At 55.4% G+C, this 26288-nt stretch overlaps 8 protein-coding genes across 8 annotated transcripts; 4 read left to right on the top strand and 4 right to left on the bottom strand.

The window, feature by feature from the left end:
• Window positions 1–933: 933 nt before the first annotated feature.
• J7T55_007145 (methylmalonate-semialdehyde dehydrogenase) lies at window positions 934–2618 on the top strand (the record flags this gene model as incomplete). Its single annotated transcript, XM_053134199.1, has 2 exons — window positions 934–1498; window positions 1564–2618. The coding sequence occupies 2 exons, from the start codon at window positions 934–936 to the stop codon at window positions 2616–2618; spliced, it is 1620 nt and encodes a 539-aa protein (XP_052988096.1).
• Window positions 2619–3643: 1025 nt separating this feature from the next.
• J7T55_007144 (f-box domain-containing protein) lies at window positions 3644–5758 on the top strand (the record flags this gene model as incomplete). The annotated part of the gene is made up of 1 exon (XM_053134198.1): window positions 3644–5758. The coding sequence occupies one exon, from the start codon at window positions 3644–3646 to the stop codon at window positions 5756–5758; it is 2115 nt and encodes a 704-aa protein (XP_052988095.1).
• A 1031-nt stretch (window positions 5759–6789) lies between these two features.
• Window positions 6790–11145, bottom strand: J7T55_007143 (uncharacterized protein; the record flags this gene model as incomplete). The annotated part of the gene is made up of 1 exon (XM_053134197.1): window positions 6790–11145. One exon carries the CDS (start codon window positions 11143–11145, stop codon window positions 6790–6792), a length of 4356 nt encoding a protein of 1451 aa, XP_052988094.1.
• A 2193-nt stretch (window positions 11146–13338) lies between these two features.
• On the bottom strand, window positions 13339–16331 carry J7T55_007142 (uncharacterized protein; the record flags this gene model as incomplete). The annotated part of the gene is made up of 3 exons (XM_053134195.1): window positions 13339–14429; window positions 14505–15722; window positions 16166–16331. 3 exons carry the CDS (start codon window positions 16329–16331, stop codon window positions 13339–13341), a joined length of 2475 nt encoding a protein of 824 aa, XP_052988093.1.
• Window positions 16332–16913: 582 nt separating this feature from the next.
• On the bottom strand, window positions 16914–18922 carry J7T55_007141 (uncharacterized protein; the record flags this gene model as incomplete). Its single annotated transcript, XM_053134194.1, has 3 exons — window positions 16914–17051; window positions 17114–18780; window positions 18853–18922. 3 exons carry the CDS (start codon window positions 18920–18922, stop codon window positions 16914–16916), a joined length of 1875 nt encoding a protein of 624 aa, XP_052988092.1.
• Window positions 18923–19574: 652 nt separating this feature from the next.
• J7T55_007140 (uncharacterized protein) lies at window positions 19575–21261 on the bottom strand (the record flags this gene model as incomplete). The annotated part of the gene is made up of 8 exons (XM_053134193.1): window positions 19575–19876; window positions 19945–20012; window positions 20087–20469; window positions 20528–20595; window positions 20650–20686; window positions 20742–20923; window positions 20988–21123; window positions 21178–21261. The coding sequence occupies 8 exons, from the start codon at window positions 21259–21261 to the stop codon at window positions 19575–19577; spliced, it is 1260 nt and encodes a 419-aa protein (XP_052988091.1).
• A 1093-nt stretch (window positions 21262–22354) lies between these two features.
• On the top strand, window positions 22355–24338 carry J7T55_007139 (pisatin demethylase; the record flags this gene model as incomplete). Its single annotated transcript, XM_053134192.1, has 7 exons — window positions 22355–22426; window positions 22632–22678; window positions 22737–22863; window positions 22936–22955; window positions 23021–23209; window positions 23268–23647; window positions 23737–24338. The coding sequence occupies 7 exons, from the start codon at window positions 22355–22357 to the stop codon at window positions 24336–24338; spliced, it is 1437 nt and encodes a 478-aa protein (XP_052988090.1).
• A 680-nt stretch (window positions 24339–25018) lies between these two features.
• On the top strand, window positions 25019–26108 carry J7T55_007138 (uncharacterized protein; the record flags this gene model as incomplete). Its single annotated transcript, XM_053134191.1, has 5 exons — window positions 25019–25214; window positions 25392–25496; window positions 25646–25682; window positions 25740–25864; window positions 26062–26108. The coding sequence occupies 5 exons, from the start codon at window positions 25019–25021 to the stop codon at window positions 26106–26108; spliced, it is 510 nt and encodes a 169-aa protein (XP_052988089.1).
• Between the last annotated feature and the right edge of the window lie 180 nt (window positions 26109–26288).

Below are 26288 nucleotides of genomic sequence, written 5' to 3'. Positions count from 1 at the left end.
GATGGGCTCGCCCGTCGGTGGAAGTGCATTCGGGTGCGGGTATGCACGAGTGGGTGACTTTAAGGGCGCCTGTCGCGTTGACATTCCTATTCTGGCCGGTCATGGAGGACGATCCGCGTGGGGAACAGGGAACAGGGAAAGCTATCACGAGCACGGCCTATCCAATTCTACCTCTGCTATTGCATGCTACTATGGATCCGCTACAAGTCCCTACTCAAATCCAGGGCGTGCTGTGAGGCTCTGGGCACTTAGAATCTAGCCGATATCGCCAGCGGGCGCAGATAGAGTCGGGTTGTCCTAATTTGTTGAGCCGGGCCGGTCTTGCTATCTCTACCGCGCACACACGAGAGACGGAAAGAGTGAAACCATGACAAATGGATACCGTGGCCTGGCGGGAAAGATTTCCGGACCACCGGCAATTGGCGGCATTGGATCTGGTGTCCTTCTGCACAAGACGCTCCGATCGTGTGGAGAAGAGCGGCAACAATAAGCTGGACGACCACTCTCACCCCCGCATTGAGCCAGCTCCCCCTGCCAGCGACCCTGATCGTCCTGCGTCATCCGCAGAGATCCGTTTCTCTTTGACATTTAAAAGGCCGACAATCCCCAATTGGGTTTCATCGGATATGTAGCTTAGGGACTGGCCCATACCAACTAATAAAAATTCCCGTTCCTAACCTGAGCCCTCATATCGTGGCCCTTGTTAGTGCTTCGAAATCCCGAGGCCCAGGTAGCTTGTCCTCCTTCAACCCCTCTCTTCATCCTCCCTTTCCTTCTCCTCACTCCTTTTTACGGCCACCATAAGTTCCAATGCGTCGACTCTTGTCGACCCGAGCAACTGCAAGCGCAGCACGCTCTACGAGAGCAGCAGCAGCAACAGCCAGTTCCAGCAGAGCAGCGCCTCTCGTGCTCTCAGCACCCTCTTCTTCCAAGATGGCCCCGTCATCATCAGCAGCCTCCATCAGGAGGTTACATGCCACGGCTGCACACCTCAACCCAGCCCTGGCTTCGACAGCAACTTCCTACCCGACGACACATGAGAAAATCGCAAAGGTGGAGGACACCCCTTACTTCATAGACAACGAGTTGCGGCCGTCAAACGCCGAGCAGTTCATCGACCTCTACGACCCGGCGACCAACAACCTCGTCACCCGCGTCCCGCAGATGACAGACGCCGAGCTTGAGGCCGCGGTGGCATCTGCGGAGAAGGCCTTCCCGGCCTGGAAGAACACGAGCGTCATCGCGAGGCAGCAGATCATGTTCAAGTTTGTCTCCCTTATCAAGGAGAACTGGGACCGCCTGGCTGCCAGCATCACGTTGGAACAGGGGAAGACGTTCGCGGACGCCAAGGGCGATGTCCTGAGAGGATTGCAGGTCGCAGAGGCGGCATGCAGTGCGCCAGAGTTCCTCAAGGGCGAGGTGCTCGAGGTTGCGAAGGACATGGAGACCAGGACGTACAGGGAGCCGTTGGGTGTCACGGCGGCGATCTGCCCCTTCAGTGAGTCTGATCTCTGCGCCATGGTAATCTTCGGTTATTTCTGGATCTAACAGAATTTGCGCCAGACTTCCCGGCCATGATTCCTCTCTGGTGTATCCCTATCGCCACCGTCACCGGCAACACCCTCGTCCTGAAGCCCTCCGAGCGCGACCCGGGCGCAGCAATGATCCTCGCTGAGCTGGTTGAGAAGGCCGGCTTCCCTCCTGGAGTTGTCAACGTCATCCACGGAGCCCACCGAACCGTCAACTTCATCCTGGACCACCCAGCCATCAAGGCCATCTCGTTCGTGGGCGGCAACAAGGCCGGAGAATATATCTTCAGCCGGGGCTCGGCGAACGGCAAGCGTGTCCAGGCCAACCTGGGCGCCAAGAACCACGCCGCCGTGCTCCCTGACTGCAACAAGAACCACTTCCTCAACGCGGTGGTCGGCGCCGCATTCGGCGCCGCAGGACAGCGGTGCATGGCGCTCTCGACGCTGGTGATGGTGGGCGAGACCAAGGAGTGGCTGCCGGAGCTGGCCGAGCGGGCCAAGGCGCTGAGCGTCAACGGCGGATTTGAGGAGGGCGCGGACCTGGGCCCGGTCATCTCGCCCGAGAGCAAGGCGCGCATCGAGGGCCTGATCGCCAGTGCCGAGGAGGAGGGCGCGACGATCCTGCTGGACGGCAGGGGCTACAAGCCAGCCAAGTACCCGAACGGCAACTGGGTGGGGCCGACCATCATCACCAATGTGACGCCGGAGATGAAGTGCTACCGCGAGGAGATCTTCGGCCCGGCGCTGGTGTGCCTCAACGTCGAGACGCTCGACGACGCCGTCGACCTCATCAACGCCAACGAGTACGGCAACGGCGTGGCCATCTTCACGCGCAGCGGGCCCACGGCCGAGACGTTCCGCCGCAACATCGAGGCTGGTCAGGTCGGTATCAACGTGCCCATCCCCGTGCCGCTGCCCATGTTCTCCTTCACCGGCAACAAGAAGTCCATCGCCGGCGGCGGCGTCAGCACCTTCTACGGCAAGCCCGGTGTCAACTTCTACACGCAGCTCAAGACGGTCACGGCGTTCTGGCAGGCTGGAGATGCGGTCAGCAAGAAGGCTGATGTGGTCATGCCTACGCATCGCTAGGTGGGAGGATGTGGTTCCGTAGTGCATGAGTCTGAGGACGGAAGTTGTAATAAAATGATTATTGCTACTTGTGTTAGTCAAGCCATTGGCCTATTGAATCAGCCTTGGTGAGGCTTTCTGTTCCAGTTACAGCCTCCCCACTGCATCATTCCCAGATTCTGTCCCGTGAAGCCTTAAGAATGATAAGAGTACAGGATTACAGAATGAATACTCGTGATACGGCTAGAGGGGCCAACTCGAGTGGGTGAGTGGGATAGTAGAACACTAGGGCGGTCTACATGTAGTTTATGCTTATGAAGATTAATGAACGCATCGAGCAAGCGATTAGATGACAATGTGAGTAGTTGTCCTGTAAATGCCGTTTTGCCAGAAATCATGAGTCTCCTTCACACGAGATCCAATCTCCAGCATAGCATGTTGCGATCCCACCCGGTGGGTGCGTCATTGCCGAGAATCGCCGCATTGAATTGGCTGGCGTCGGCAAGTTGAGTTCCGAACAAACAACCCAACACATGCAAACAAACCACTTACTCATCCTACATCTCCTTTGGCAGGACCGCTTCCCCGGCCGCCGCAACGTGGACTTGCAAAGCACACAGCCTTGCGCGATTTCTGACCCACACTGCTGCCGCCTGGCTATTCACGGGGAGAGTGCGAACGAGAACATCGGCTAAATGTCCACGAGCGAGGGGGACTGATGTTGCCGATCCGGTGGGAGAATATCACCCTTCCTGTCTATCCTTGGAGACAGCTTTCTCGAATGGACATATTCCGTCCGAGTGGCCCCATACGATTCCTCCTGCAGCTTGAGATCCAGAAAGGGAAATCGCCAACCTTCTCACCGAGGCTCCGGAAATAGACGCTATTTCCAGTTACCACGAACAAGGCGGATCTTACTGCGTGCGGTCTTTCTCTGAATTCTTGCCCGAGAATGTGCCCATCTCTCACTTTCCAAACCTACGAAGTTGCTACAAAACATTGTTAGACGATAGAATCGGCAAGCATAAACCCGCCGAAGCCTGGAAATGGACATCGTCGAACTCCCGCGGGACCTCTTCCTCTTGGTGGTGGCGCACCTGTCTGCGCGCAATGTCGTGCGCTGCCGGCGAGTCTCACGGAGTTGGCATGGCGCCTTTACGGATCCGGACCTGAATCTTCAGCTTATGAAGTGGCATTTCCCGCGATGTCGTGAGATGCGTGTGGCGTACGTGACCGGCGCACTGGGAGGGCCCGGGTCTGCCGAGTCTGAGGAAGTACACGACACCGAGGACGAGGCGGGCCATCGACGGCAAACACAAAATGGGGTATTCGGTGAGGGTGCAAATATCTCTGGATGCCTAGACTGGACCGCAACTTTTGCCAACGTGGCTAGGAGATACCACCACCTCCGGACAGCCACGGCCCGGTCCATCGATACGATCAAGCTCGGGTCCACAGAGCAGGGGCCGTCGAGGATGTTCTATCCGGTGGCTATCTGGGACCGCTTCCTCCGGCTGGACGACAAGACAGCGCCGTTCCACTACCGGGACCCGGCCTGGTCATACAGCCAAGAAGACGGACTGCTGGTGTACCATGCTGCCTCGCAAGAGGACGACCCCAACGTGGACCAGCAGAGCGCGTCCTGTCCGTGGCGCCTGCTCGACCTCGAGACTGGCCAGGAGGTGGCTGTACCCTTTCCGCAGGGCGAGGATCGCATCGTCCGGCGCGTGCGGCTCAGCGACCGGGTCTTGGTCCTGGAGTGGTGCGAGCGGGAGGCGTACCACCAGCTCAACGACCGCGAGGAATGCCACCGCCATTTCGTCACTGCGTTCGACGTCGTGCGGGCAAGGAACGCTGCACCTGGTGATAGGACTTGCAATGGAGGACAGACGGCGGTCAGCGAGACCTGGGCCGTCAAGTTCCGGTCACAATTCAAAACGCACTTCCTCGGCTTCCCACTCAACCGCCACGACCGCTTCTTCTCAACGCACACAAGCACCCACTACGCCGTCTACGTGTGGCAGCCGAACCGCTCGCTGTACAACGACGACCCGATCGAGAGCGTCATCGTCTGGGACATCTCGGAGCCGGACCGGCCGCGGACCATCCGGCGCATCACGTGGGACACGCTCGCCTTCTACGGCGTGCGCCAGGGCTCGACGCCGACGCTGCGCTCCCTGGGCATGGACGCGCGCAACCTATACATCGCCGAGGAGGAGCACCGCTGGGCCGAGGGCGGCCACAGCAGCCTCGTCCCCCCGCGGGTGCACCTGGTCCGCAGCACGGGCATCCCCATCGTGCCTGGGCCCGGGAGCACCAAGCAAGGGCAAGCCGGCGGCGGCGCGGACGGCGACGCCGAGGTCGTCGTCCAGGGCCCGCGCTGGGTCGACCAGTGCGGCACCAACACGGACGTCAACATGCCGTTCTGCATGCGCACGAACGGGGCGCGCCTCGGCGGCGCGGCCGCGCTGCAGCAGCACTACACGCCATACGAGGGAAGCAGGGAGGGCACCACCGCCAAGGGGGAGTGGAACGGCAGCGCCGCACATTCCGCGGCGTCGGCGTCGACTGGCGGCGGAAGCGGGCCTCGGGGCCTCGCCGCAGAGATCGAGTCCGGCATCGCGGCGCCAACGTCCCGCTGGCCCGGGTGGGCGCCCTGCTGGCGGCACGAGGACTTCCCCTACCTGAGCGTCGACGAGGTGGTGGACTTCCGCGCCGGGGTGCGCATCGCGGCGCGGCACTGCTTCATGCTCGAGACGCTGAGCGTGCACGTGCGGCCGTCGATCAGCGTGGTGGAGCTCGGCGGCGGCGGCGGCGGCGGGGATCCCGGCCCGGACGAGGGCGGGCCGAGCGCTGACGGCGGTGCTGCCCTGCCTGGTGATGCCGATACCTCGTCGATAGCTAGGATAGTGAGGCTGGAGGGGAACCTGAGGATGGGAGTAGCTAGGAGGAAGCAGAAGATGCGTAGGGCCAAGCTGGGGATCGGAGCGGGCTCTGCTGGGAATGGGGGTGATGATGACGATGACGAGGGAATCCATGAGGAGGTGCAGTTTGCGGACGAGATGTGGGAGAAGTTGCTTGGGAAGGGCCGCATCTGCGGTGATGAGAGGTGGTTGATTGGTGAGGATGGGAAAGGGACGCTTTCTGTGGTCCGCTTCTGAGGATCGAGGAGTGGCAGGGGACACAGCAGGTGGACAGCTTTTTGATTCTTGTTCAAAGATCCGGGCAACTACTAGACCGACATCTACTGGGAGACAGCAGGTCATCCTCAAGAAAGACAGTGGTTACAAGAGCGCTCTGGACAATAATCAAACGGATGGAGATACACGCCCAATTCCGAGCTCGAAACCTGTCCGATATCATATCTATCACGGGAGCATCCAACCTCAGCATCAGAAAGATTGACCAGAGGTTACCGGGCACCATGGCATGCCCAGCTAACAACGCACGGAGGGGGAAATGCTGCAGACCGGAGGCGTAGACACAGGCACCTAGAATCATTAGACGGCTAGCTAGACACTTACCATTTGACGCACTCGAGGCACACAACCAAGGACAACAACTCATAGCAAGCGGGTCGTGACAGTAACCGTGGTTCCAAGTCTGTTGTCTAGGAACTGACTAACTGTGTCTCTCTTGGGCACATGTCCTCGACCCACGTAATATGAGCCTAGCACAGGTAGAGGTACTCAATCGAAATTCTGCTGTCTCCGTACAAATATCGAGGATGAAGGCGCTGAACAATTTCCACCTAGGATGACTGATCGAGAGGCGTGGGAGGTGGTACGAAGTCCACCTCGAATACCAAGATGAAAAGTCACACATTACCCTCGCAGCCTTGTTTTAAATTCATCTCATTTCATCATGATAATCGTGATTAGTCGCGAGCGAACGCGCCCTGGTCTAAAGTATCCATCCAGTCCAATGAAAAGTGTGTCAGAATGAGAGTAATGTCCCCCACGCCCTTCCGCCTTGTGATGCCCTCAATTCAATACAAAGCACAGGTGTGTGAGGATCCACTCGACCTGACAGGAACGCCATGCTAGTTGCCCCAATTACCGGGCCGTGTCCCAACGCCAAAAGAGGCGCTCGTACAAAATGATAAGAGAGCGGGTGTGTGGGACTACACTCTGTGGAAACCACTCACTCCCCCTTTGAAACCAACACCAAGTTCAGTAACAACCCCTCTCCTTCAAGAAGTCCTATTCACCACCGAGGACGCAATTGCCAGCCCAGCGACCAGCATCATCGCCCTGGGGAACCGCCCAGCATCCCCCGCATCCTCCCCATTCGGCACATCAGCAGCAGGCTTGCTATTCTGCTTTCCCTTTGGCCTGGCCTTGGCCTCCTTCTTCTCCCTGGCCCGAAGCTCCTTGCTCTCCTTCTTGCTCAGCCTGGGCGGCTTGTTGGAATGCTGGTGGAGCTGGTGCCCGTGGTGCGTCCCGGGGAAGATAATGGAGCTGATGCTCTTCTTGTGCAGAAGGTGCAGCGACTTCCGGTGTGGCCGTGGCGTCTGCTCGCCGTCCTCATCCACCTTCTCACTCCTCAGCTCGGCTTTCTCTTCGGGGCGGCTGGGGTTCGGGCTCGCAATCGGGGCCGTGGAGGGCCTGTCGAACGCGTGGCTACCCGTCAGCGCACCACGGATGCCAAAGTCGGCCCATCGGGACTCGTGGAGGCCGAGAATTCCCGCCGTGGGCGTGCCCAGGCGTTTTGGTGAGCCGGGGCGCTCTTCGGAACCGGCGTCCTCGTCGGACAGGGAAGGATCCCGCTGGATCGTGTCAACCGAGTCGCTCGACTGCCTCGCCTCGGAGACGCAGTCCTCCCACTCCGAGGAGGATGACTGGAAGCTGGCCCTGCTTTCGTTGACGGTAGGGTCGAGGCTGGCGAAGACGGGCAAGGACGGGAGGAGGAAGTTGTTTTTCAGTCCGACGTGCGTAGGCGTCGGTTTTGTTTGGGCGAATGACCGAGAGGTGTCATGCTGTGTCGGGCCCGATTTTGTGATTCCGGATGCGAAATCACACTGTGTCGGCGTTCTCTCTGCGGCCACTTCCTCAGGAAACACACTATGTGATGGTGTTTTTGGAGTTGATGCAGCAAGGTGGTCTGACACCACGAGATCACTGGTTGGCTGAGGAGGCTCCTTCGGCGTGTTCAACTCCAAGCTCACGGTTCTCGGAGCGTTCTGGACTCCGCCTCGGACAACTTCGCTGTCCAAAGCCCCCGAAGTTTCTAGCGACGCCGAATTGCCCGTTCGAGAGTGCTGTATCACCGAGCAAGACAAATCCGGAAAGGTTTCGGCACCGGCCTCACCAATGGATTTTGTGGCGTGATGTTCGCTCTCGCTGTCGGGTCCTTCGACAGCTTCTGAGCCCTTCGGGATGGAATTTTCCGAATCCGAGGACGGCTCCACGCATCCGGCGTGTACTTGAGGCTCCTTGAAGGCCTCGAGAGGTTGTGAGCTGGACTCGGCGATCAGAAAGCCTCCGACGGGCCGAGAAACACCAAGTTCCTCCGAATCGGTATCTTCGTCGTCCGCTTCGAAAAAGTCCATCTTGGACCGTGACAGCTCATCCTCCGCACTCAGATCTCTCACCTGTGTCATGTCTGCGCTCGGGTTGTCCGAGCCATTTGACCAGGCTGTCTCTGGGGTCTTAGTGAGCACCGGTGGGTTTGCATCCTCTTTGGGTCCGCTCAGCGGAGCGATAGCTTCTTGACAGTCTTGTTCCAGCTGCTGCTGCGGTTCATTTTCGCTGGCGGAATTTGAACCAATGTTTGACTGCGGTTCTGGCGGATCCTGCTCGACGATGGCATCATCCAGAACCAGAATTTGCGTCCTCAAAGTATCGGACGAGCCGCATTCGGCAACGCCGGCAATGATTTGGGAATATTCGGTATCCTCTTGGGCGGTATCATCGTGGTCGACGAGGTCTTCGACGCAATGTAGTAACCATCCTTCAGCTGGAGAATCGCGTCGCACAATCTCCGACGACTCGCATTCTGAAGCATCAAAGCTGTGACCTGCTAGATCGGAATTATCGATGATGCACAAACCGGAGCCAGTCTCTTCATGACTGGCCGGCTCTTCTATTCCTTCCAATTCTTGTACGGCATCCCCTTCGTAATTTTGCTGCGGATCTTCTTGGCATGCAGTAACCGAGCCTACATCTGCATCGTCCGGGACCTCGGCAAATTCCAATGCGTCCGCCGGGGCTGGAACGCCCGTCCCCCCTCCTGACGGGGTCAGCGGGCATGCGGCTGAGATCACGGTGAATTTAGATACCGCGTCCTCCTGTTCTACCAAGGCCTTCTCTTCCGGTTGTACAGTACCTGACATGTCTGGAGTTGACATGACCAGAGGGCTGGAGGGCTCGCCATACTCGAAGTCGTTGAAGAACGGAAGACCCGCCGACTTGGGCGAGGCATGCCGCATTTGGGAGGGTGTGATGAGCAGGCTTTGCTCAGGAGTTGCCATTTCGCTCTCGGTGAGCGCTGGCATAGAAGAACAAGTTGACCTCGATGAGCTCGAGTCATCATCCTTAGCCTCCTTGCCTTTGAGTACTTCAGCTGCAGGGCTGAGTACAAACGGGGCACCGCCGCGTGTGGAAACCTCACGATGGCCATCGTTGGTGCTGGGCTGAGTCTTGCCACTAACCGACGAAGCCACACTGACAGTTCCGTCAGGGATACTTCGATCACTTTCGAAGTCGACAGCAATCGCCGAATCTGGCTCCGACGGCGTTGTGTTTCTTGAGTGATCTTCGTTGCCCCTGTATTTAGCAGGAACCAATGGGAAGACACGCATTGATGAGCTTCTGGGTGGGATACAGGGCAGCACAGGAGGCTGGGTGAAGTGGCCCGGTGACCCTGGAGGGGTGTACGAGGTTGGAGCCTGGTGGATTTCCGGGGAATCACGGCGGACTTTTGGCAGAACAAGCCAGTCGGAGAATGTAGAACGAGGCGTGAACGGGCGAGACGGTGAGTTGTGAGGGCGCTCCGAGTGTTCAGGGGACGGCCCATCCGGCACATCCTCGAGACTGCATGTGTCTTTGCAAACGAGGTCGATATCAGCCTGTATGCGAGCCTTCAGGTGCGCCACAAATAGTGCCTGCTCATCCTCGGGGGTTGCTGATGCAAACGGGCCTGGCATGGAGCGGTGTCTGCGCGCAATCAGAGCTTTGTCTAGAATGAGATGCCCTCGCTTGTGCGCGATCATGCGAATTGCAACGTCGTGCCCTCGCAAAACATCGCCTACGCCTGTGCGTATCCGATCGAGCAGAGCCTCGATGGTTCGCCGGGTGTGACTCTGTTTGCTGTCGAGCGTAAATCGAGCCGCATTCTTGATACGCCACCCGTGACCGACCAGTTCCGCAATCCGAAAGTCGAAATCGTTCAGTGAGTCGAGCTTCTCGTCCACCTTATCCCTCAGCTGGTCGAAGCTGGCCTGTACCTCACGTACAAATTCGTCGCAGTCGTTTCCACACACGTGCCTGAATAACTGTATTCTACTTTGAATGTTGCGGTGCAGATGTTCGTAGTAAGGTCCTAGGTTGTTGACGATGCTCAGCTGCACTTCAAGGGCATCCTCGTCGTAATGTTGGCAGTCGCAGTCCGGGACACCTTCGAAGCCGTCGCAGTTCGCGTGCTCAATCTCAAAGGCGGTTCTCTTCGAGTCAAGCATATCCTCAAGCGTCCTGTAAGCCTGCCATAGCAGGGTTTCGCCCTGACCAAGATTCAGCGGGGCAGTTTGATTGCTATTGACCTTGAGGTTTCGTGTGATTTGTGCTTGGCGCCTTGAGGGATTCCGGCTCTTGAACACAAGTTCTAGGGTGTACCCAGGGACAAACTCCCAAGTCTGAGTAGATTCTATGAAACGGGAACGAGGTACGCAAGAAAGATCCGGAGCACCACTGAGGGAAGGCTTGAAAGTGGTGGGTCTGTCGTGGAAGTAGTCTTGAGAGGGGTCGTTCGTCCATTTGAAGTGCTTGTCATGGTGCCTCAGAAAGACGCAAACAATGCTGTGAGTCGAGCCAGTTATGTCCTTGGCTAGAGTATTGGTGATGGTTTGTTTCTGGTAGGACTGGAAGGTCCTCTCGGCCCATGTTCCAGGATATCCATCCCGCCGAAGTTGAAAGTTGATCTCGAATCGGGGAGCCTGACGGAGTCTCGCATTTAACGCCTCCGGGTCATGGCGGGTGATTAGTTCCTTGCTGCAGTGATCAATTCTCTGCAACAAGCCTCGACATATTCGATCGGTGGGTTGGAAGTCTGCTGAGCTGGAGAAGGTTCGACTGTAATGTAACGATTTGACGACAGGGTCTAGAAACTTGACGGTGACCTTGACCTGGAGGGGTGCGTTGTCGATAGCGAACCCGCTTTCCTCCTCGATTGGCGACAGTAAGCCTCCAAGGCCCATATTGACGTCTTCCTGACTTGAGAAGCTGATTGAAAGGTTGAAGCTGGGCTCGTCGTCGAGACCATTTTTTGAGAGATTGAGGGTCCGGAGCTGTGGATCGCTCGCCCTGATGCGATCGGACGCGTCCCAGGCCATCCTTGAAATTAATGCGAACCGTTGTCAATGCTGGATGGGGTATGCTGGCAAGGACAGGTGTGTAAAACTCGTGATTCAGCACCAGCGGGATTTCTCTACCGCTCCTGAAATAGATGAAAGCAGCTTGTCGCGTTTTTGAAGGTGAAAGTGAGTGTGTGCGTGTGTACACCAAAGAACTGGCAAGCCACTACGGACGAGGACAAAGTAAACAAGATTGAAGCGCCATCTCTGGCTAGTAAGAAGGGCTCACTAATGGAGAGGCGTGCAAAGGTAGTAGGGACGCATGAATGCGTGCAGAACACCAGTGAGAGAAGGACAAGTGGGATGGGTATATGTGTTCGGCGTAAGTAAACACTGGTAATTAGGCCTATGCGACCGAGACCATGACCATGACCACGTCAAGAAAAGGCAGCCATTCATTCATTCACTAGAATGACCTGTGAGCTACCAAGGTAGGCTGGGGCTGAACCAAGGCCCTGCTTCTCTCAGTTATATCATTACTTTTGTTTCGCCCTTCCGTCCCAGCCGAGCAAAGTGCGCCCAGGCAGGCCGAGAAGGCCATTGGCTCCTTCCGGTCAACAAGAGCAACGAGGTCGTGCGAGTGCATGTGCGTGGAGACAGGCGTGCATCGCGCGCGGGGACTTCCCAAGCAACCGGGACAGGCCGGGGTAACGGAAACGAGAGGTGGTATCTACCCGCTACCTACCTATCTAGCTTGATGGGTAGTCGTGAGTAGTGTACGTGGGACAAAGCCCGCCGGGTAGGCTAGGGCCCTTGGAAGAGTGGCATGACGCCGGGCCGCGAGGTTCAGGTCGCGGCCGTTTGACGTGGCATGACACAAGTCTAAATTAGGTGGTGATGTGCCACTTGGCGAGGCCTGGAAGGGAGCACACACAACTGACACATTACCAACCACATTGCTCGTGCTCGGGCAGTGCCTGTCCTGCGATGCCCCGCGTGGGATCCAAGATGCCATCCCATCCTGGGCGTTCCGATTAATCTTCTTGAACCCGACGCACGGGGATGGAGCCCACGGGGCCAGACGGTGGGCAGACACCTGCAAGCACTCAAGCAGTCAAGCACCCAGGCACTCTCACTGTCCCACCGAGCAGCCCAGGCGTCAGATGCACATTCATGCAGCCCAAGGTACGGGGCCCGAGTGGCTGGGGCTAACTTGTGTTGCGTATTCCGGCGAAACAGGTCGCGGTTTGGGGGAGAGCTGAGGACAGAAGAAACGGGTTTCAATGCGGCCGTGCAAGGCCCAGCCAGCGCTAAGTTGATGCGCCGTCCGGTCTTGGGCCTGGAATCAGGTATCAGGCCTGCTGGTAATCCAAGCGGACGCAGCCTGGATCGCTGATTGAATGCGCTGGGAGATGAGGAGGCGATCGCATGAAGGAGGGAACGTCACGTCAGCACGCGAAAAAGGAAGAGGACAAAGGACATGACCTGTCAGGGCAGAAATCACAGTGGGGCCATTTCGCCCTTTCTCACATGTGCCAGTGGGCACTCGCACCTGCGCCGTCTCTGCGGGGGCGGAGCCCGAGTCCTCTGGAGCCCGAGTCGCTCCATGGAGCCACTTTGAGCTGACCTGCACATGGGCCACTTCCTCTTTCGCATCTGAGATGGAGTGATGAGAGATTTGCAAAGTTGGAGTGGAGATCAGCTCTGAGAGGCAGGTAGACTATCAGCTCATCTTCGCGTTCTGTTTAGCAGCCATGATGCAAGTAATCTCTCGGCCCGGTTGGTGGGGTGATTCCTGTCCTCGCTCCAAATTCCAAGATGGAGGGGCGATGGGGTCATTGTCTTGAGAAAAATAAAAGTTATGAGCAAGACATGTTTCATTTATATTCTCTCTGCTTATGAAACACTGCAGGTCAATGGGAGAGAATAGAAACAGCTTTGGGATGGTGTAGATATTCATGTTAATATAGAATATGGCCACTGATAAGAAATCACATGTCCCTGTTGGTTGCCTGCTTGTGTACACCTTGTAATCAGTCATCACATACTGAGGCCTAGATCCCCATCTATCTGGAAGCTCCCATGCCGTTGAGACTTCTGAGTAAAGGAGACATGTAAACGCTCTTTGTAAAATCTGCAAGTCGCTGCGCTATCCCTGAATATCGCTGGCAGTCACGGCATCGCTATCAACCCATCACAAGTCGCAGAGTACTACTGCTACATCCGTGGCTCTCACCCAATAAACTCGGTCGTCACCATCTCATCCCATGGCCTGCCACTCTCCCACACCTTCTCCACCAGCACCTTGGCCCGCGCAACCTGCAAGAACCCGCTGCGGGCCATGCTCCCCAGCCTCTCGCGGACCCTGGCCCGCCGCTCCTCGTCGGCGAGCGTCTCGCACGCGGCCGTGAAGAGCGGGAACAGCAGGCTGGCCTCGGCGCTGCCGCCCAGCGGCACGCAGTCGATGCAGGCGTGGATCTTGAGCACCGCGGCCTGCACGTCCTCGTGGCCCGACGGCTTGCCCAGCACCCGCCGGTGCAGGTGCACCAGACCGGCCCAGTGGAACGCCTCGTTGAGCGCCGTCATCTCGCGCTGCTCCCACCGCACCACGTCGCCCGACGCGTGCAGGTGCTTGCACGGCTGCGGCGGCAGGATCATGCTGCGCTTCGCCTCGTCCTCCAGCTCCCACGCCCTCGTGATGATGTCCTTGGGCGGCTGCCACTCCCTGCCGAGCACCCCGGGCGCGTGAGGCAGATCCACCACCACGGCGGCGTGGGCGGGGGCGGCGATTGTGCCCCCGCCACCGCCGCCGTGCGCGCGCAGCGCGTCGCACTCCTTGGCCAGCTCGGCCACCTTGGCCAGGATGTAGACGCCGCGCGTCGTCATGCCCATCAGGCAGTCGATCTCGTCAAACTCCTCCTCGTAGTCGTCCTTCTGGTAGTCCAGGATCCACGCCGTCGAGCTCTCCCTCCGGCCCCCGCTCAGCGTGCCCAGCACGTCCAGGTACGCCAGCCAGCTCCACAGGAACGCGCGCACCTGGTCCTCCTGCGTCCACCGCCGCGACCAGCGGATCCCGTCCGGCCGCGACGCGATCAGCTCGCGCGCGAGCCCAAGGTGTCGCTGCCACGGGATAGTATAGCCGAATGCGGTTGGGCTGACGATCTCCAGTGACGCGAGCATGATACCTGTTGCTATGTTGGCGTTGGATATCTTCTGGTTCGGGTCGTTGAGCGCGGCTCGCAAAGCTGGGAAGATGTCTTGCACCCAGTGTGCTATTCGTGTCGCGGGCTCTGGTTGGTTCAACAGGTGGGCACGGTGAGAAGCTGTGATATGATTTAGCATGAGCCCTCTGTCTTTCAGGTTGGGATGAGTGTAAGGATCCGGAAAGGGGTACTGACCAGAGTATGCCAGCATGAGGCTCAGTAGATTGTCGTTCTGGACGGCCATCTGTGGCAGGACATGTCTGTACGGATTGGACTGCTCATCATCGTGAGGGACAAGGGCTTTGGCTGTATGGTTCATAAAATGATGGAAGTACAGCAAGTTCATTGGATTGTCGCGCAGCTTGGAGGGCAAGGGCTCAAGGTCTTGAGGAATGCGGACCGGCATAGGGCGGTTATAGTACCCTTGCCGGCGTGTCGCGCTCTTGTCCTCTGTCCTGATGGACTCGGCCGCCCTCATATCATCCTCGGCAGTGGAGTCCCTGAACGACTTGATTATAGCATGGGCATCGTCATTTTGGCCGAGGTCCAAGTCCTTGAAACCAGGATCGACTCCATAGTATGTGGTGACTTGCGACAAGCACAAAGTAGTCCTTGCATTGACTGCTCTCTCCGATGGCGGCGCATACTGTCGCGCTACCGGGCCGGGAGGTCCTGATAAAAGCGAGTTGACTGACATCTTGCGGACATCAGGAGACCCAAGCATCCCATGGCTGGAAGAGGTTTGGCGCCCTCCGTCGCTATACGGCGAGGAGGCAGCTGGCGTCAATGGCGAGGAGGCAGTGGTGGCTGTAGCTAGCCCGGTGCTGGTGATGCTGGGGAAGAGCCGAGGTGTGGCGCCCGCGGAGGTGGATTCGGTTGGTGACGAGATCTGCGGAGGCACGTCGAGGTCGACGCTGTACTTCAGCCGCTTGAGCGGAGGTGGGCGTCCGATGCCATCGATGCTATTCTCGGACGCGGAGGCATATGGCCCTGATACGGCGTTGAAATTGCTGATGTGAGGTTGAGGAAGCAATGGTATTGGACCCGAAAAATCAGGAGAGCATACTGGTATTTCGACTGAGTTGTCGCGGGCATGTCCTCTGGATCGGCCGCCAAAGACATTCATGCCAGGGAGGGAGCCCTTTGAGCTTGTGCCGGAGGAGGAGGCCCTTGCGGGCTCCGAGCCTGGGATTGTCTCCTGTTCACCGGCTCGGAAGCTGCTCATCGACGGCGACTGCCCCTCTGTCATGCGCGATGTCGTCGCGATGGACGATGCAACTGATGTACACCGCGCATCTTGCTGCGAACTCGATGAAGATTCCGAAGGGACTTGGAATAGGATGGTCTCGAAGCCAGGGTTCTTCTTTTTCCTCCCTTCCCAATTCAGCTTGATACTATAATCACACGTCTCACCTGTGCGTTCACAGCTGATATATGTTAGAGCAATTGTTGCACAAGCTCAGAGAGAAGGTATGCTCGGATGGCCTGACGGCCGACTTTGCCTCCACTTGGATGGTCCGCGCAGGCTGCGATAGTGAAAAATAGCACGTCAAAAGGGCACCCTGGGAATCCACAGCCAGTAGCGAAACACGTCAAGGTTCCGTGGAAAGTCCTAAGTTCGTTCTGGTGATGGCTCAAGGGCAATTGTGGCACCTCGGATACTCATCTTGCAAGAGCCATTCACTATTGCGTAACCTGCCGGGACATTCCGAGCAACGTAAAGGAGGAGGTGAGGTTGTTATACTTTACGCATATAGGTCTCTCTTCTCCACATTTCACTTTCCTGGCTTTACATGGCCTGTCACGGGTTATCAGCTTCCTGTTCATCTGTGAGTCTCAGAGGCTGTGGTGCTCACCAACAACCATTCCTACTGCGTTTCTTCGGTTCCGGCGCACCCGGCCTCTTGGGTCGAGGCATACCTCGGACTGGATGTGGCCCGGTCTGTCGTCGGTGTCGTCCGCTTCCTGTCGCTCTTCTGCTGGCGGGCCAATTAAAGCGGGGTTAAAGCTGGGAATCCCCATAGTCCACCCTCGTCAGTCGTGGTCGTTTGGGACAAGGTCACGATGGGCCGGTAAACAGACTTCGACCTGCCAAGAGCCCTCATTCGCCCAATAACACAGTGTATCACGGCCAGCGGGCAGATCTGCACGAACGTCTGAGTCTCATGCGTGGAAGAAGGATGAAAAAGGGATCGGGCCGCATGAGAAAAGGGAAACCCAATGGCTGGCAGTGATTGATTCAGGCGCCGGATAGCCCCTTGCAAAAGGTCTTGGGATGATAAGGCTAATACGCGGCTGCTTTGTGGATCCCCGCCCAAGTCGGCATTTGGCCAAGATCTAACTGGGCGCCAGATAGCTGTGCCGTCACGTGGGGTTGCAACGATGCAGTACGCCGATCGGAGGCTGAATATTAGGGGCGAAGACAGCTACGTGTTTGCTTCTGTACAGTAAGTAGCAACTACAGACATGGCGGTCATTCGGGCTGCATTGGTCGGGAGGCATTATTTGGGTGCAGCTGGCAGAGCCGCCAAGTTGCTGTGTAGTTCGCTCTGCAACAACACGCCACAAACATCCGGCGCAGCGGTTACGTCTCGATTTAACTCTCTATACAATGTCGATGTTCAGGATTTTGATATCCTCTTCCGGCCTCTCCTTGTGGGTCCGGGCATTCTCGATCTTGTGTATCACATCCAGTCCCTGAACAGCTCGACCGAAAATAGTGTGCTTGTTGTCAAGCCATGGCTGTTCACATTGTCAGCCAAATGCAAACCTTTGCGTAGAGCTCCTTGGGGAAAATTACTTACCGTCTTTTCAGTTGTGATAAAAAATTGGCTGGCATTCGTATTCGGCCCAGCGTTGGCCATGCTCACCGTATAGGGCTTGTCATGCTTCAAACTACTGAATTCGTCCTCGAACTCCCTGCCCCAGATACTCTCGCCGCCCGTACCGTCTCCTAACGGATCTCCACATTGGATCATGAATTTCCGGATGACACGATGAAAGATCGTGTTGTTGTAGTAGCCTCCTTTGGAATGCGTCACAAAGTTTTCCACTGCTTTTGGTGCAGCATCCGGGAAGAGGCGGATGTGGATGTCGCCATAGGAGGTGTGTATGATAGCCGCAGTACCTGTTTCTTTTTGCTTTTCTCGCCCTGCTTTCGTCTTCTTGCCGTCCCCTGTGGGCTTCTCATTTTGAACATCACGAGTGCTCCTAGATATTTCTTCCTCGTTGGTAAACATGTAGAACCGGACCTTCCCCACGCCCGTGGCGAAAATGATAGGGTCTCTTGCTTCTGATTCCTCTAATAGTGGATTGCTCGACGCAGCCATAGCAACGGTAGTGACACCCTTCTTCTGCGGCGCGCCCTGGTAAATGGCAAGATTCAATGCCCGGAGTTGCTCATCTTTGCCGAACACTTTGACCACCTGGTTGGTGTAGGTATTGAGCACCTTGATTCCCGCGATAGAACCGTAGATGATGAAGTGGCCGGACTCGTCATACACTACGGTGGCCTTATTGCGGTAGGCTGGTGATTCAACTTCCCGCTCGATAGCCAGCCGTCTTCCAAACTCGACTGCGTCTAGCTTTTGAAGAGCCGTGCCGGCTTGCTGCATCTCCTCAATAACTTGCAGAGACTCATCGTACGTCCTATACAGCTTGGCCGTGGCGAATTCGAATATCCTGATTTTGCGGTCCGGCATCGACCAAGTCACAAACTGATGGCCAGATGGTGATATCGTGAGGGACGTCGGAACAGACTTTGCTTTCTTGAAATCGAACAGGTTCGTCGAGCTCTTGTACTGGAAAACATTATCCGGCTTCTCGTAAGAGCCACCCGGTGTCCAATATTCCACCATGCCGCCCTGATCTGTCGATACCACGCAGTCGTAGGCATCGTTGAACGCCATCAGGCTCACCGGAGTCCTGTGAAGACCTTTCACTGTATGTATCGGCTCCTGTTTCTCTCCCCTGCCATCATACACATGGATGACGGGCTTTTCAGCATCCGAGACAGCAAGCAGGGGTAGACTCGCACCCTTTCTGTGCACCCAGCAAACGCAGTTTGGTGTGTAGTCCAACGGCAGCATGGCCAGGAGGTCGAACGTGATAACGTCGAATATTTTGATGGTTTTGTCGTCTCCAGCCGTCGCGAAACTCCGCCCGTCCGCGCTGCACGAGACAGACCGGATCTCGCCCTGATGGGACTTGAACTCCTTGACGAACTCGATGCCTTGGGCAACCTTCTTCCAGAACTTGACAACGCCATCCACGGAGGATGTGATCAGGAAGTCGGTATTGGGAGTCATGGTCACGAAGGAGAGCTGCTCCTTGTGCATCAGGGACTTCGAGTAGCGGATTGATTTGGGCAGGGCGGACACGTAGAGCTTCTCGTAGGGGAGGACGCGGCGCTTCTTCTTGGGAGCAGCTGCAGATGGTAGCTGCGGGCCCATATCATCGTCGGATGAGCTATCTGGAGTCACTTTCGTCAGTCTATTAGAGGGTATAGACAGGGGCTTGCGGATAGTAGGTGAGCTGCTCTTACCCTCCCCCTCGAACTCTGACCGGTCTCGCTTCTGCGATCTGACATCTTCGTCCTGCTTCACCTCTGCCATCTTGTCGGATAGAGTACCTTCTGAGCTCAAAGAGGGCTCACAGCCATGCGGTCAGAGGGAAGCTCGGTGTTATTACTGCTAGAAGGTGGGTGGATCGCTTTGGGCTATCCGATGTGGGAGCTCTGAAGGCTGCAACTCGGCTCCGCTGCTTTTTTTGGGAGCCTCTTACACAGTCAAGCTCACAGGGCTTTTATCGATAACGGGCTGCGAGGCACGGTACCCGCTAAGCCCTATCCGAGCTTGTCCCAACTGAAGAGGCCATTGACCAACCGTCTTACAGCCAGCCAACAGGGATCCCACAGGTCCTTGTAAGCAGGTAACTACCACAGGACGCCTTAAGCAAGCGACTGTGGAAACTTTGTGATCTAATGAGATGAACCGTTAAGGTTTATATCTAGGTAGGGAAAGGATAGTAATGCTCCATTTGACGTTGTTGGGCATTGGCCAAATTTTGAGAGGACCGTTGCAAGCTGTGCATGGTTTCTCATTATCTACATTCATTCGGTTGATTGTTCACTGAATGGACTTGACTGCTGGAATTCAAGGTGCAGAACTCCTTTGCGGCCGGTCCGCTTTCGTCAAATCTCATTATAATCGTACATTTAATGCCCGCGCCTTCGTGTAATCCAGACAGAACCAGGCCCATGATAATTTAGTCGCGATCGTGCCACCTGTCGTCAACCAGTTCGATGTCTGAGTTATGCGATCCTCCATCGCCAGAGCTCGGTCCAAATGTAATGGTGTTTGTGACACTCTTTTGTATCCCGCCACTCAACTTGTAGCGTGGCGACTTGGGGGTCATATACGGTGGTGGTGTGTTTTTGCTGTCCCCAGTGCTCCCGAAGCAGCTTGGGAATGCCCTCATCAAAAGCGAGCGGACCGCAGGCAGGCAACAGCAAATGATAGTCACAAAGAGCTCTAAGACGCTCCAGTAAGCTGTCGGGACATTGTCATCTAGCAAAGGGAGTAGAGTCTGTTAGAAAGATATGTGCATGCTCTCGAAGTCAGGGTCTAAAGCTTACAGGTGGCGTTCGTTGTCGTCGCGAACTTAACCAAGGCAGAGAGCCGGACAACGCTGACTACGGTGATACTGCAAGCATAAAGTGGTCAGTATCAATTAGACACGATGCCCTCCTCCAGATCTGAAGGCTGGAAAAATCTTACAAGAGTCCGACACTGAACATGAGCACCAGCTGGATCCTCTTCTTCCGCCCCATATTGAGCTTCCACAACTGTGGTATCGGGAGCAGGATGATGATGAGGTCGAGCACGATATTGATGCTGGATTGTGCCCATGCAAATTTGTTGAAACTGAAGCAGTGGCCCTTTGTTTCCCCTGTCCATGCCGTCCAGTTGTAGCTGACCGGAGTGCAATTGAATATGGTGGCGAGGCCCATGGCTGGTATGTAAGCGAGGCAGATGGCAACCATGACAAAACATGTTCTTCGGAACGTCTGGCTCGGAAAGACTTTGAGATACAAGAGCAGCATGGCCACTTTGGTCAAACCCTGTGCTACCATGTAGAGTATTTCTGTGAGCCAAGTGAACTAGGCAATGTCAGCCCCAACCAAGCTCTATTCGGGTTTAGAAAGGGTGAACCCGTACCATGATGATTCGTGTGATTTTGTCATGAGGGATCGTCCAGACGTCCTTTCCGAAGCCGTACGTAGACACTGTAAATCATTAGCATTAAGGACAAGTGGGATTGATCTAATTTGGAAGCTTACTTGGGAATTCGAGACCTCCTATCACCACGGAACAGGCCTGCTTTCTTTAGTTCCATACTCCAGTGAAAGTAGAAAGGGCTTGGATCTCTTACAAGAGACAAGACCACGCAAAAGTTGGACCAATGAAGTAGACTGTCCCGGGCTAAGCTGTCAACGAGCCTCATAGCAACTGCCACAATAGCGAGGGCCCCGGAGATAGCGGTGACGAGGGGGGTGATCATCGTAATGTCTCGAACAGGCTCGCCGCAGAGGGTTTTGGTTGCATTCAAAGCAGCTGAAAGAAGAATTGTACTCAGTACGAAAGTCGAACATTCTGATTTCGAGGCATATGAGCTTACTCAGGGCTTCAAGCGTTGTACATGCCGCCAGCGAGCAGTTCTGGACTTCCCCCATTAACGTAACGTCCGAGCATATGCAGGCAGTGTCTGTCGCGTTGCATGCTGACTGAGGGAGGAATGTTTCCAAGCAATTTGCCTGTCAAGACATCGTCAGTGATTGCTTGCCCGTTGAGTTGATCGCACTACTTACCGCACAAGATGGCATTGACACATCCGCCAAAGAGGGCAGAGTTAGGCCCCAGAGCAGCAGGACGGCCACGCAAAACGCCTTCATGTTGGCTCGAGGCTTGCTACCACTCCACACTCGTGGTCGAGCAAAATAAGGAGACAAGTTCAAGCGTGCAACATGTGGAGCACCAGGGAAAAGGTCTCCAAGGACAACTACAGCCAAGAGAAAGCGAACATGGCAACGAATATATCTCCTATTCCTTCGCCATCAGACGTTTCATACCACGTCACAGTGTAAAGTGGCGTCAATTGCAGAGACTGCTAGATATCTCGGAGGAGCTCCTGAAGAATTGAGCTCGAGTCACTCTCCCCGTTGTAGAGGCGTCGCCCATGCCCGAAACTAGACCACACTCGGCCGGTTACAGGGTCATCTGCACCCATACAACAAGGCTGTTGTAGCACCAGAAGCAAATGCGGATATTAGCCCTAGTGGACGTCCATAATATCCCATCGGATTATAGGAGAACGTGTCCACAATCAGGCTCTAGGACCGCAATACACTGTGTAAGCAGGTGTGCCTCCTCCGATAAGCACGGGCCTGGAAGAGGCACGGCAGATGCCTTGTTACAACATCACAAACCGAGTGGGCGAGCAAGTCGGGTCTTCCCGATCTCAAATACGAGTCTCTAGTACCTTGATCTCCGTAACATTGTTGTGGGTACTCGAGTTCTGTGATACTCTCGACGTGATGCCGGCAGAAGAAGCCGGAGGAGGGGCGAGTCATGATCCCTCAACTATACCCTGCGATGGCAGAAATAGAGTTTCAGGCCATGCAATGGTTCATCAGCTTTCCCGGGATCGTTGGTTACCGGGTGAGAATCAAAGCATATCTCGAGTGAACGCTCGGAGATTTATTACATCCAAGATGTCGTGCCCATCCCTTGTGTATGGCAGCAACAGTCGCGTGCAAAGTAGTATGGAGGACACTTGATCCACCTGGGATGTCACCCAAGTCACCCGTTTACAGCGGTAGCGTGGCTCCGAGTGCCTGGACTAGATTGGCGATCCTTCAGGGTAGAGTCCCTGCCGTTGATCATATGCTTGTCGTCTGCGGGGAGGAGGGAATCGACTGAAAGTCTATGTGCCTCTCTCCACGATTGTCGAACCATCATTTCTGCAGCCGAGTAATCGCCATCACAATGGCAATCTTGACGGTGGCTGCGATTGCGTTGTCCCTTAGACTGGCCCTTTGTGCCTCCGTCGTGTACGTGGTATGCTGGATCGTCTATACACGATGTTTCCATCCGTTGGCGAGAGTCCCTGGACCGTGGCTGGCTTCCGTTACACGAGCTGTAAGCAGTGTCTCAACTGGATCTGGAGTCTTGAAAATCAAGCGTGCCTGTGACTAGAGTCGCAGAATACTAGAAGAGAAGCACTGCACATTGTGTAACAAGTCACTGACGTAGAAAATGGCAGTGGTACATGATACAAATCGTACGAGGTGATATGGAAAGAACTCAGAGGTGAGCCATCGGTGGAAGTAACAGGAACACCTACAACAACTCCTGACTATAGACATAGACAGCTACATGCCAAGTATGGTCCGCTTCTGAGGATTGCCCCAAATGAGATCGCCTGTGCGGATCCAGAAGCCATAAAGTTGATTTATAGGAACCAAGGTGCTTTGGACAAGACTGAATTTTACCCTGTGTGGAATAATCAAGTAGGATCTTTTGCTACCCTCGCTTGGTTGAGATACACATTGACGCCTTTGACCTAGAATTTCAGCAAGCACAAAGAGTAACGCAGTCCCCTGCCCCAGTCCTGTTCCGACTGACACATCACTGACGAGGTGAATAATTCAGTGCCTTTACTGAGACCAAGGACAAGGTCCATGGCGAACGGAGACGTATTGTCAACCACGTATATACTCTGGCGAACGTCTTGAAATCCGAGGAGTACATTGACAGATGCTCCGACTTGATGTTGCTCCGTCTGAAAGAACGCGCCGAGACAGATGAGCCGATCATTGACCTAGGGCACTACCTCCAAATGTAAGCGGTACTCCGAAAATGTTCTCGCGTGCTGGCAGGCTGATCACATTGTCGCCAGGTACGCGTTCGACGTGATCGGCGAACTCTATCTCGGGGAGATGTTTGGCTTCCTCCAGAACAATCATGACCACGGAGGATGGATCCGCTCACTGGATCTACTGATGCCCTTCTTATGCTTGTGCGCCGTCGCACCCGTTTCGGCCCGGCCGTTCATTCTCGCTTCATCTCTCTTTGTGCCTGGGTCATTCAAAGCACTGAAGGCCGTGGAGCATATTGGTATTTCCGCGAGGAGCTATGTGGCAAGGCGCTTCGACGAGGGGACTCGACTGGAGTCTCGGAAGCGGAGCGACATGCTGCAGCAGTTGTTTGAAGTCCACTTGGAAAAGGGAGACAAGGTGGACTTCCACATGGGCGATATCGAGCAAGAGGCTTACGTTGGTCAGTGTGCCTCGTGCATTCCACCCCTCCGCCTCCCCGAGTCTTGTTCTTGTTGCAATGGTCTCAAAGCGCTAACGAAGTGGGCACAGCGTTGTTTGCAGGGTCCGACACGACGGCGATTGGGTTCCGCTCGTTGTTTTATCACTTGATAAAGAACCCAGATGTTTATGAGAAGCTCCAGAGCGAAATCGACCGAGGCTTCAGTTCCGGCCGACTCAAGTCGCCAGTGAAGTTCTCAGAAGCCATCAAGCTTGAATTCCTGAGCGCATGTATAAAAGAGGCGCTGAGAGTCCATCCAGGAGTACAGCTGACCATGGGTCGTGTCGTCCCTGCCGAGGGACTGGAGCTCAGCGGAATGTTCATACCTGGAGGATTTTGGGTGGGTATGAACCCTGCCGTCGTCCACTTTGATAAGTCGATATTTGGCGAAGATGCCGATGAATTCCGACCGGCCAGGTGGCTCGAGCCTGATGCTGCGGTGATGGACCGACACATGCTGACCTTTGGGTATGGCACAAGAACCTGTATCGGCAAGAACATCTCCTTGGCTGAGCTGCATAAGTTGACCCCTGAGTTGTTACGATATTTCGAATTGGAGTTGGCGGACAAGAACAGCGTGTGGAAGACACGGAATCTGTGGTTCTGCAAGCAGGAGAATGTGATCGTACGGTTGAGGAAGCGCAACATATGACCGCATATTCAGACACAGTGACGGGAAGCGCTGGTATTGACAGGGTCAGACCGCAAGCAGGAAGCTTTGTATGTAATGTGCCCCAGGTGGTGAGAAGGTATCGTAAGATGCCGACGGCACCGACGGAGCAAAGCCTCATCCGCTCGAGAAGATCTGAGCGAGCGGAATTCAACATGAGTCCGTTCAGGGACGTCACGCTTATGTAATTGCTCAGCCGAGGCAGCCGGGGTCTTGATTCCTAGCACGTCCGAACAGCTCAGAACAATGCGTCCACGATATCATTTCCCAAGACTGATCAATTTCATAGAGTTTCTGCTTCCAGCCTGCCGTTTTCGATCTAGAATACTTTGCATCACTGCAAATGACCACACCCAATCTGTAGATCTTCACGAGCTCTTTTTCATACTTTCGCGAACCTCCGGACACCTCCCAAGGTTCTTCAGATATAGATTTCCCTTCGATACCACCGCCACTCGCTTGCCATGGCACACACGATTCACCCATTGCAACGCCTGGCCTCGCCATCCAGGTCCCTCTCTGCAGTCATACATCTGCTGGGGATAGCATCTTTTTCAGCTTCTTTCAGGTGGCTCTTTCTCTATCCTAGCCCTGAAAATGACAAGTTCGGGGGAGTGTTTCAATTCTTGACTATCATCGGGTTGGCGCTCGCATTGACGAGTATGGCCCTCGGGCTGCTTGCGGACTTGACCTTAAGCCCTACTCTCTTCAACGCGAAGAACATAATCTCAGTTTGTTCAACACCGCTAGAGGTCCTCGTCAGCATCCTGTACTGGGGGATAACTCTCATCGACAAGCGTCTGCTGGTTCCCGAAGAGTACCAGCTTCCTTTCTGGCCAGATTTTGGCTTCCACGCAAGTAAGCCGCCCCTGAAGACTATTATGACTATATGCTGTGTTCGTAGTCTCTCTCCGGTACTTTCAATTCTTTTGCTGTGTTGGGATTTGTGAGACATGCAATGGGCAGAAAGCATTGCGCTCAATACCATTCCCAAATATTCCTTGATGCTTCCATAACTGACACTGGTTGCTGCAGTGCCTGCGATAATGTTGACCTTGGATCTATTGCTCCTCAGCCCGCCATGGACCATCAAGTTCCAGGGGGCAATAACTCTCAGCACGTTCTTGGCCTTCGCTTATTGTAAGTTCCTTTACAGGAGCCCTTCTCACCATTGACAATCTCAAAGGAACGTTGCCACAGGGAAGGCATCAGGGCCAACAGTCTCCCTCTGCGGTCACCTCATTCTCTGTGCACAAAGACGGGAATGACAATGGCTGACGAAGTCTCAGGGGCATGGATCGAATACACCTTCTCGCACAACCAGACGTAAGTACCTTTGCCTTGCCCAAGAAAAGAGAGCCACAAACTGACATAACTCCTCAGCTACCCGTACCCCATCTTCACTCTTCTCAGCACGCCTCAAAGAGTTGCGCTCTTCACATTTTCTGGGCTCACGTGTGCCATCAGTACCATGGGACTCAAGTGGCTGTATGGAAAAATCAACGGCAGTAAGTGGACTTTTCCCTTGGGAAACTTTGCTTGGTCCTCTAGGCGGTGCCGAGGTTTTGTGTCCAGGGCTTCAAGAACATGGACCCTCTTACTTTTCTACCCCCGAGATGGAGCTCATATTGACGTCGCTCGACGCGCATGCTTGCCATACTCCAAGTTTTTAATAAGGGGAGGGCCAATGGCTGATGATTCTTAGTTGAGGAATTCAAGAAGGAGGCTGCAAACCCGGTCAAGCTGGACTGAACAACTGGTTGCGGTCGGCGTCAACACGCTCTTGCTGTCACACGCAACTTGTGGTGAAACAGACATTTGATCGTCGACTCTTGGTTGTGTGAGAAGCAGTCGACATACGGATGTAACAGATACCCGTACTGTTGCGAGACCGTGGATCGAAGGGCAGAGGCATGGGCGGTGGCTTGCTTC

This window comes from Diaporthe amygdali (assembly GCF_026229845.1).
Source record: "Diaporthe amygdali strain CAA958 chromosome Unknown NODE_42_length_345209_cov_65_521073, whole genome shotgun sequence".
In the NCBI taxonomy this organism is placed as follows: Eukaryota; Fungi; Ascomycota; class Sordariomycetes; order Diaporthales; family Diaporthaceae; genus Diaporthe; species Diaporthe amygdali.
This window is presented reverse-complemented; position numbering and strand designations above follow the sequence as displayed.